This window comes from Zalophus californianus, chromosome 12, assembly GCF_009762305.2.
Source record: "Zalophus californianus isolate mZalCal1 chromosome 12, mZalCal1.pri.v2, whole genome shotgun sequence".
NCBI lineage: Eukaryota > Metazoa > Chordata > Mammalia > Carnivora > Otariidae > Zalophus > Zalophus californianus.
The window spans coordinates 19780367-19791646 of record NC_045606.1 but is presented as its reverse complement, the minus strand read 5'-3'; the positions used below and the strand labels follow the sequence as shown (position 1 = coordinate 19791646).

At 43.1% G+C, this 11280-nt stretch overlaps 1 protein-coding gene across 3 annotated transcripts in view; it reads left to right on the top strand.

The window, feature by feature from the left end:
• The first annotated feature begins 1587 nt into the window (after window positions 1-1587).
• Window positions 1588-11280, top strand: part of LHFPL3 (LHFPL tetraspan subfamily member 3) — a 573120-nt gene continuing 563427 nt past the window's right edge. For all 3 annotated transcript variants that reach the window (XM_027572961.2, XM_027572964.2, XM_027572962.2), the window contains exon 1: window positions 1588-2032. In XM_027572961.2, coding sequence (XP_027428762.1) covers window positions 1588-2032 — 445 coding nt within the window. The remainder of the gene's footprint in view (window positions 2033-11280) is intronic.

The window sequence follows — 11280 nt, the reverse complement described above, 5'->3', positions numbered from 1 at the left end:
TCATCATAATAACGTGTGGAAATGAGTGTAGACTTAGGGGTCAAATTCTAAGAGAATTCTCTCCTTTCTGCTCACAGAATTCAGTGGTCATCTGGGCCCAAATGGTTTATTACCACTGTTGTCCTTGCTGTTGAGCATTCTCATTTCATTGCAATGGGCGGGGGTTACATGTTTCTTTATATCAGAATCAGAAAGACCCAAAGAAGTAGACAGTGTAAATAAAGAAATGGAGATTGAAAGGCAGGAACTGTTAAAAGAGCAACAGAATGACGGTAGAGGGAAAACATTAAGCTAAGGGAATAGTACAAAGTGCAGGTGTAAAACAGCAAGGCTACATGAAAGTGTAGTGTAAGGAATTACATTGTGGCTCGTTCACGGGAAAATTACTCTGAAACCAACTCTCTGGTTAGCTGGAGCTTTGGGTTGTGGGAGAGGGGGAGATACCTGGACAATGAAAACGATCGATCCTCCTCATGGTAGCAGCACCCAGCACAGTGCCTGGACACAGAATAGGTGCCAATGAGTATTTGCGTGAGAAATACACCACTAGCTGAAGTGCCCAGTGTTTTCAGACAGACTACACATTTCCGAGACGCCGTCACTTCCATGCCGCGCAGGCTCCATCTATGGCAGGATTTGTGGGGAAAATGACCTGACTTAAAGGGGAGTATAGGGCATCCATTGGCTACAGTTCGTTTGGCCGCATGGAGGGGGGAAACGCGAAGAGGAAATCGGCTCAGTTGAGCAGATATGAGACCACCCTTGAGGTGTGCCTTTACATTATCGTCTGTCAGGCTCCTATCCAACTTCTGTCTCCACCTCGTGGAACACCTGGCAACCGAGGAGTTAGCCAGGGGGCAGTTCCGTGGTTGTAACAGGGAGGCTCTTGGGGGCAGTACGTCTCCTCTTCCGTGCATCTGTTGCCTGCACCTGCCGCGCGGCCCCTCTCGCCTCCGCAAAGGTGCAGAGGTCGAAGCACGTTGCTGTGCGGTGCTGAAATGCTCCCAGAAGCAGCCTCCCACGCCCGCTCCCGAACACCAACCGGGATCCTGGGATCGCCTCTAGGATCCCTGTGGGGGATTCTGCTTCCTCCTTAGATTTCCTCCTCCCCAACTCCAGGCCCGCTTCTCCGGCCCACACCCGCCGCTCGAGGTTGCGTCCCGGGGTCGCCGCGGTCCTCCACGCCCCGGGGCACCCGGCGTGGGGGGGATGGGGCGGAAGGCGGGAAGCCGAGTGGGGGGCGCCCGAGCTCGCGCGCCACGCTGCCCCGCGCGGGATTTGCCGCCTTCAGCTGCAGCGGCTGCAGCGGCGGCGGCGGGAAGAGGGGTAGAGGGCGGTGAGGAGGGCTGGAGCCCGGGCCAGGAGGGAGGGGGGCCGGGAGGCTGTGCCAGGCGAGCCGGAGGGGTGCTCAGCGCTCCCCCGCCCTCCTTCCGGGAGCGAGGATGCAGACTCTGAAACTGGCGCTGCTGGGCTGAGGCAGAGGCAGGGGAGTTGCAGCGCGCGCGGCTCGGTGAGTGTGTCTCCTGAGCGCGGAGAGGCGGGGGTAGGCGGAGGAGGAGGAGGAGGAGGAGGGGGAGGAGGGGGAGAATGCCCGGAGCCGCCGTCGCTGCCGCCGCCGCCGCCGCCGCGATGCTCCCGGCTCAGGAGGCTGCCAAGCTGTACCACACCAACTATGTGCGGAACTCGCGGGCCATCGGCGTGCTGTGGGCCATCTTCACCATCTGCTTTGCCATCGTCAACGTGGTGTGCTTCATCCAGCCCTACTGGATTGGCGACGGCGTGGACACCCCGCAAGCCGGCTATTTCGGGCTCTTCCACTACTGCATCGGCAACGGCTTCTCCCGGGAGCTGACCTGCAGGGGCAGCTTCACGGACTTCTCCACGCTGCCCTCGGGCGCCTTCAAAGCCGCCTCCTTCTTCATCGGCCTCTCCATGATGCTCATCATCGCCTGCATCGTTTGCTTCACCCTCTTCTTCTTCTGCAACACGGCGACGGTGTACAAGATCTGTGCCTGGATGCAGCTCACCTCCGGTGAGTGCGCGCTCACCTCGGTGGAGGCTGGGGGACCGCGGGGCGCCCGAGCCCGGAGGGGCGGGAGTGGGAGGGACGGGGGCCAGTGCGCGCCGCTGGGTGCCCAGCAACTTAATCCGTTCTGGCGTTGGGGGTGGGTGCGGGAGCCCTGGGAGGCCGGAACCCCGGGGGTTCCCCAGCCCGGCACTGGCGCCTTGTCCCGGGCTTTCCAGAACCTCCCAAGCGCGGGGGACACTACCCGGGGGGACGCGCGGGAGGAAGGGCGGTTGCTGGGCCGAGTCCGCTCCGAGCTGAGGATGGGGAGGAGAGGCCGGCCGCTTAGGGCGCGAGCTGAGGGACTAAGGAGGGGCTGACACAGCCAGGCGGAAAGCGGATTTGGAGAGGTTGTAGTGGAAGGAGAGTCAGCTTGCTCTGTCCCTCTCTGGGACTGTTTCTGTCTTTGCTTCAGGAGGGGGTGGTGCTGGAGTGAAACTGTTTCACTCTGTCCCGGGCAGTTATTAAAAATGCATCATCCATCTGGAAATGAGTAAATGCTAATTCTGTTTTGGGTTTCACCCTTTTAAGAAAAATGTAGCTTAGAATGTTCCTTAGCGATTCCCCAGATGTCTAGTCCTCAGTTTGCTTCCCTGTCAGCAAAGGTCCTTACATTAAATCCTTCAACAGAGATCTTGAGGGAATCAAGATTTCTCAAGATCTCATTTTGGGGAAGTGGCTTTAGGGAGATGGGTTGAGAGGAAAACCCCTTTCAATAGTATTTCTGATCACTTTTTGCCCGTGGAGGATAGATTGTTGCTAGCTGGAGGATATGAAAGTACTTTTTCTGAGCATCAAAGTTACTTTTAACCCAGAAAGGATGGGAATGCATTTCTCGGTGGCTTTGGAGAGCCCTGAAACAAAGCTAAGTCCTTTCTCTACTTCCGGTGATGCGGATTCCCACTCTGCTAGCCACCTCGGATGCCCTGCCTTCTAAAGGCAGCCTCCTTCCTAGGACACTTGACACCCTCCTGGTTCAACATTTTTGGGTCCTTTTGATTTTATGGATGATCTGGTTGTGGAAGAATATAGGATATCTCGGCAGTCAGACTGTCTAAATTGTGTTTCGTTTTATTTCTCCCATTTTTAAAAGCTGTTACCTTCAAGATTTGGTACATATTCTTCTGCCTGGGGATGTTTTCTGGGGAGTAAGGATTTGATCCCCGAGTTTACCAGAGTGTTGTAGGATGATCAAGTCCTTAAAGGTGCTTGATAAGAGCATTAAAGTTCATGTTCTTATACTGCTGGTTGATATAAGAGAAACTTGTGGGAGACTAAACTTGTATTATGGGAGTATTTGCTTTGCACGAAGTGTGTCTCAGCCGATTTTAATTTGCCATGTTCTGGGAACACGTTCAGGTGAAAGGAAAGAAGTAGGCACCAACAGAAAAACACGCCCTCCCCTCACACTGTTACCCTCCTGAAATGCTCCAAGCACCCCATGGACACCCTCTGTTTATATACATAATGTTAACTTTTATGGTCATTTCAGGAGCAGACTAATTTTGAGATTTGGAATAAATTCACGTATTACATTTGTTCCTGACATTTGGCTCTACTTTGACTTTGAAGATGATGGGACATTGAGGAAGCAGATGTTTTAGAAAAAGAATTGACCCTGCACAGCTAATTTTAATTTTTCTAAGTTAAATGACCTATTTAGACTGATGATTCAAATTAGATAGTTTTTCGAAGGTCTGAGAGTAATTTGCAGGTGATTTCTCTACAACATATTCTTAAATAATTTTTAATGAGTTTTTGTACTCTAAACCCAAGTTTTTTTGTTTGTTTTTGTTTTATTTTAAAAAAGGAAAGAAAACTATCTTTGGGAAAAAATTACCAGCTTTGAAGTTAATACAACTACAACGATTACAGTGTTTTTTTCTTTCCTTTTTCTGGAACAGAGCACACAGGAATCATTCCGGGGTAGTGAAATATGATGTCATGTTTTCAAAAATTTGACATAAATATACTCTCCTGTTTCCCATATGTCAGTGTAAAATGTGATGCTGGCCTTCATACTAATGAAGATATTTGGACTTTTTGGACTTCATTTTTGGAGGAGTGCAGGTCTTTAAGTTCTAGGCATACTTTCTAAAACCTTTATTTGCAATTTGGTATTTTATTCCTGGATAAACCACAGAAGGACATAATTTTATTTATTAATACAATTTATTAATTAAGGAAGAATGATTATGATGATGGGCAGTTAAGAATCAAAGTCAATTATGTTCACAGATTTTTAGGGAATGGGTTATAGAAGATATTTTTGAAGAATGTCACATTTAACATGATTTTCTTTTTTATTTTTAAAGATTTTATTTATTTATTTGAGAGAGAGAGAATGAGAAGGAAGAGGGTCAGAGGGAGAAGCAGACTCCCTGCTGAGCAGGGAGCCCGATATGGGACTCGATCCCAGGATCCTGGGATCATGACCTGAGCTGAAGGCAGTCGCTTAACCAACTGAGCCACCCAGGCACCCGGTTTTCTTTTTTTTAAAGTCTCATGGCACTAACAAGAAATATAGCATAATGGAAGCTATTTTCCAAGTTTAGGTTCTAACCTTTAAACTATTCCTCTTTAATGTTAAGCCTTCTCATACTTACAATTTAACTGTACCTAGGCTAATCTCAAGTGTAATTTGTAAGCTGTGCAAGATGAGACTTAACGTGCTATTTGCTTATTAGAGACTGTTTAACCTTCACTGGAAGTCAAACAATTAACTTGTGTATTTAGGTATCTAAGCATTCTCACGTAGTAACATCATAAACCAGAGCCAAGTAGAACATAAAATCCCATATGGAAATGATAAGAAGATGATGGAGCAGGAGACTTTCTTGTGAGTTATCCTTTTTATGATTCTGAACAATGAACTAGAAAAAGTACTTAATTTATTGGACCTAGAAAATGATGTTCCTCTTCTATCTAGATATGCAAAGCACGTATAATTAATGGTGCTATTATGAACCTTGCCCTGTCCCTCTCTCTCCCCTGTAAATCATTATTAACCTCAGTAGAGTGAAGCTGCTGAATTAGGAGCTAATATGTCATACTACTTCTGGATGTAATCCTATACTTATGGACCATGCCTAATATAAAGACTGAAGGCATAACAATAATACATAAAATAAGTAATAACAATCAGAGATGCAAAATTTTTCTAATCTACAGAGAGACAACTTGAGAAGAAGAGACATGTTTCTTTTTTCTGTATGATTTCTCTGACACTAAAAGAGGTAGATCTGTAATTGGCCAACTAGGGTAATAAAGTCCAGAATTTTTTTTTTTTTTTATAATCAGGATGGAAAAGGAATTTTGTTGCTCTGGGAACATGGTTCTCTGTTTCCATGTTCTTGTTCTTTAAATCAGTGTTTTGGTCTGTTTCCAAGTCTATTAATAACCAAGTCTCATAAAGGTGTTGTTTTGTTTATTTGTTTTATTGACTATAAGCCATGTCTGGAATTGTTTCCAGAAGCCCAAGCGTTAACCATTATAGACCAAATAAATCTTTTCATTTTTTAACAAGGTAAAGCATTAAGGAGCGCCTGGCTGGCTCCCTCAGTAGAGCAGGTGATTATTGATCTTGGGGTTGTAAGTTCGAGTCCCACATTGGGTGTAGAGATTACTTAAAAATTAAAAAAAAAATCTTTAAAAAACAGAATAAGCTAAAGCATTAAGGTAAAATATAAGGTTTTTTTAGACATCCACCATGGACTTCTTGGTCAAAGGCAGCAGATGAGGTAATTGCTTTCTTCTGTGAAAAAGGGGCACCAGATCCAGATTGGATTTCTTTATTCAAGAGGAATGAGGTTAGGAGAAGGGATTGCATTTGCCATGTCCTTCCCCTCTTGCCATTTGGACTACATCAACAAGAAGGGCCACCAAGATGGCAAGGCTCTATGGCAAGGGTTAAGGGCTGAATTGCTCAGTCACTTTCCCTGGCTTCCCACCCTTAGTTTTTCCCAGCTTTTGTTAGCCAACTTGCTTTCTTAAATTGTATAACTTTAGGTGAGATGAGAATCATCAAGAGGTAATCACTGCATTTCTTAGCCTGCAAGGAGAGCCTTTGCAATGTTATATGATAACTATCTCATGGCACCTTGCTCTTTTCTTATAGACCTTACCAACATTTGAGATGATAAATGTGTTTGTGTGTTTGTTTAATGTCTGTCATCTCCAGTACATGGAATGTTCCATAAAGCCATGTCTGTATTTCTTCGTATCGTATAAAGGTCAAGATCATGGACACTGGAGTAAAAAGATGTGGGTTTCGACCCTGGCTCTGACACTCACTAAATGTATGACCCAGGGTATTAATTTCTCTGGACTTCAGTTGCTCTTCTGCAAAGTGGACATGTACTTACCTCAGGAGATTGGTGCAAGGATTAAAAAGTGAATGTGTCTGCTGAGATCAGTGCCTGGTGCAGAGGAAGCAAAAACTCTATGAGTGTTAGGTTCATGTGCTATTACTGCTATGTCTTGGCACACAGTAGTATGCGTATGTCATATACCGAATAGTAGATATTCAATAAATTGTTGCTACTGAATAGAAGAAAGAATGAATGATTAATGGGGTGAAAAATGAAAGGAGAGATTTAAAATTTCCCACATGCCATGTTGAGAAGTGAATGTCATATATTCTTTGAAGCCATGATGCTCATCTTTCTCACTGGTTTGTGGTAACAGCAGTAATTGAACTAAAGGATCTCTTCCAACATTCTTTGACAGCAGTGATTGTGACGTGACAGCCTAATTCATGATGAACTTATTCCCAAATGGGGGTCTTTTCTGATGCGGGGATAACGATCTTTATTACAACCATAGGACATAATTATATCTTAGGATTCAGCAAATGTTTCCTTACCATTTGATTTCTTATGAAAAACATCATTCAAAATGGAGGTTTTATGTAAGAATCAAAAGATCAGGTTTTCATAAAGGCAGGGACCCCATTCCAGCTTGAATTTTCTTACATACCTTCAGGAGCAATCCAGACAGAAGGGGGTGTATCTTCTGGGCTTCCTTTTCTCTTTCTGGGCATCATTGCACACGTGTTCTTGGATCTGCCAGGGATCCTGCCCCGGATCTGCTCAGATGGGTGGCCTTGTGTATTCAGAGCTGTGATGCGGGTCTCCAAAGGGGACCAGGTTGGGATTGACTGGCCCTCAGGACCATCACCAATTTTTACCGTTTGGTGGTGCTGGGTGTATGAGAAAGAGGTCTTGCCTCAAAGAGCTGCTAACCCATCCTACATTCAGAGTTGCAGAATGATCTTAAAGGGGGTTTTTTCCAATGGCAGGGCATTCCAAACACTCGCCCAGATGCAAAGGGAAGAGTGTACAACGGGTGAGGGAAGTTTTCATTTTCTGACAACATGTTCTACTTCTAAGAATTTTCTATTTACCAAGTCAAACTTAGAAGAAAGTGATTTGGAATGAGAATTTAGAAACTGTTTTTTTCTTTCTTTCTTTTTTTTTTTTTGCTTTCGTGCAGTGTGACAAGGGATCTGACAATTGAAGAGATGTTGAAAAATATATTAATGTGAATGTCAAAGCAAATGATTTTTATAACAGTGAGATTTTAAGTGAACATCTGTGAAAAATAACAGACCCCGTATAACCCATGCAGTATATTGTTAAGGTATTTTCTTCCTTTGGCGTGAGGCTGCTTGTTTAACAGCGTTTTACCCATTGAGAAATGTTAACAAGGTGTTCACATACTTCTATTATGAAATAAATAAATACATACATACATACATACATACATACTTAACCAGAATGTGGCATCAGATGCTTAACCTGAAAACAATTTAGTGATTAGCACTTATGTTTGGTATGATGTGATCAGAGAATCCAGATGGCCAGGCCAATGTATTGCATTGTATGTACATACCTTAGAAATCTTTCAAAGTGAGCAGAATTTTCAATGAAGGAAAGAGCAGAGCAGAGCATATAGCTGTGGGTGGAGTTTGTGGCTCAGTGCATTTCTGTGTGTGGTGTGAGGCTGTGGGAAAAGGAGTAGAGAGAACTTCAAACTACAATTGGCATGAAGCAAAGAGCAAACACCCTGAGAGAATTCTAATTTGGGGGCTTCGTAGCATGATAACTGGGAGAGTTTAAAGTGTAATTTCCATAATAGATTTGAACTTTGGGGGTCAGCACCAGCTTTAATTAATGTGATTTTTGCTTATAATGAGTCAACTAGAATTTTTATTTGATAATGAGGAAAGACCAAGGAGCTGACCTTTATTCTTAATAATAACAAGAAGATATTAATAATGACAGAAAGTAAGATGCTGGTTCATATAGCGAATGGTGGGTAAGTTATTTGATGGCTCAAACGTAAAACTGTTATGAAAAGTCACTGGGGCGTTTCAAAAAAGAAACCAACAAAACAACCTCTGCTAGCATTCTTAATGTTTGCATAATTAATAGTATGCAGCTCTCCAGTTGTGATTATGAGTCTATGATGCTCCTACTGTGCAGGGGCAGAGTGTCATTCCTGGTTTAAACTGTCATAACTGTAATCTTGAACAAAATCATTTCTCATCTCTTCTGCTAAAATGAAACAAAAAAATGAGTGGTTTGCAAGAGAAAGATAATTTTTGGACCACTGTAGACATGAACCCTCTCCAACTACTCTCGGACAGAATGAAAGAAGAAAGTAAACCTTTCTAAAGTAGGGTTACTGGCATGGGATCAGCACACTGGGTCTCGCTTACCTGGATTCTGACATCTTCCCATACTAGGGAAACCAGATCGGCAGCACTGTAGGGGCTGTCTCTCTGTGTGCTGAATATGAGAAAGGATCCTAAGTGATAGGCTGAGTGAAATTAGGCTAATTGCATGAAATTTTGAGATTATGACTTATCAATGAAAGGGCTAGTGGCAGAGCAGTGAAAGGTAATGAAATTAGTGAGAAATGATTGTCCATCAGAAAAGAGGCCTTAGCTCAGACAGGCAGAACTTAACGAATCAAGAGAGTTCTCCTCATTCTTTGCCCACTTAGAAAACAATGGCTCACTTAGCTTTGGTATAGAATGCATCACAGGCCCACTTGCTTAAGTGTCTGGAGACTTCCTGTGGAAATTGTCTTGGTGGGGGCGGCGGTGGGGGGCGGGGAGCAGGGTGCTCTGCATCTCCTTCTTCTGCTTTAATGAAGATCAAGAGTGAGGCTGCTAAAATCAAAATGGGAAATATGTATCATCATTGACAGAAGGCTCAGTATTTGAGAAACAGGCAAATAGATCCAGCTGTGGAGAATGACAGGGACAGCGAAGAGTGACACCAAAAAATGAAGTTTGAATAGAAAATAGAAGAAATTCAAGGTTGCAAAACCTGTGGAATTTGATAACATTAAAAGCCTGTTGAGGTTGATATCATCAATGGCTTAAAAATATATTGGCACAGGACAAGCAGAGAGCTGGAGTGTGCCTTACGGTGCAAAGCTGTGTGCAAATCCCAATTCCCAAGAAGGAGAGATTAAGGCTCTGCTGTACCTCCTCCCCCCACCTCTCAGGAGTTATAATAGATTCTAATACCAAGCTATTCAAAGAGAGAGATGATCGAACTTCCTCTACGGCAGATGAAGATATGGAGAATTAAAATAAGCCAACCAAAGAAAGAAAAGGTCATTGTGAAACTTGATAAATAGAATTCCTATAGTGTCTCTTTGAAAATCTAGTTACAGATTGTGAAGCTAAATTGATTTCTATAATGGCTTTAATGGTGAAAGAAAAGTTACAGGGAGTATTTAGGATAAATATATTTACAGAGCATTTTAAGAACGTGGATAGTTGCAAGCTAGACTAGTTAGATTTAAGATTCAGATGATTAACAACCAGCAATATTGTGGATCTGTGTAATGCCAAATATTAGTTAATGGAATATTTACTTTTTTTTTTTAAGATTTTATTTATTTATTTGACAGAGAGAGACACAGCGAGAGAGGGAACACAAGCAGGGGGACTGGGGGAGGGAGAAGCAGGCTTCCCACGGAGCAGGGAGCCCGATGCGATGCGGGGCTCATCCCAGGACCCTGGGATCCTGACCTGAGCCGAAGGCAGACGCTTAATGACTGAGCCACCCAGGCGCCCCTGGAATATTTACATTTTAACCAGTTAACTGAACTAGAAGTAGCACTGAATAGTTGACATTTCTTAAAAACCTTCATGGAGAGAAGAATCCTGCACTGCAATGTTTTACAAACTCTGGTTGGTGACCCTTTGATGGGTCACGATATTAGTTGAGTAGATCATGATCAGCACTAAAGCTTGGATTAAAACAATAGAAAATATGAATGTAGTGGAGATAGAAAGGGTTTCGTGAAACCTTTATTTCTTAAAATACTTAAATATGTGTATGTGGACTAGATTACATTGTACAATGTATTGCTTACCTGTGGGCTGTAGTCAAAATGTTTGAAAGACACTATTCTAGAGAAAAGATGATTGTGTGAATTTAGAAAAATAACTATCTCTTCTTTGGAAAATTGTGGAAGTTTTGCATCAATTTATAGGTAATTTTGTATTAGAGGGTAGATTGGGTAAAATATACTTAATCTAAGCATATTTGAGACATTTTTCTTTGCTTTTCTTTCTTCCATTAATGACCTTGATTGCTAATGTCTCCCAATTAGTTTGTAGGTGGATTGAAAAAGAGAATTATTTTTCCAGCTGTGATTTGATTGGCCATTCATGCTACGAAAAATGACACGGTCCACCTCTAAGCAAACATTTAAACAAGTGTACTTAACCCAGTGCCAAATGGATATAGACTGAAAAGCTTTGAGAAGTTGGAAGGATATTAATAATTATTTAGCAGTCTTTACATTTTCCAGGTAAAGAAATAGTAATGGAAAAATACTATCGAGCAACTACCACTTGCAAAAACCTTTAGTTTAGTATATTTAGCCTTCACAGTAATTCGACAAGTTTATACCATTATACCCATTTTGCGGATGAAGAAATTGAGGCTTAAAAAAATTGTCCAAGGTCTCATACCAGTGAGGGGTTTGAGCCAAAATCAGACTTGCCCCCTTCCCTGCAGAATGTTGCCTCTGAACCTGAGAGAAATTAATGAGTCTTGCCAAAATTACACCTTGATAGACTTGAGACTAATGCATCTGATTCCCGGTGCAGTTCTATTTCTACTACTTTCATTTGTTTCCCAGCTTTATGTGCATTTGCTTAGTATATATGTTCAATATGCATTTTC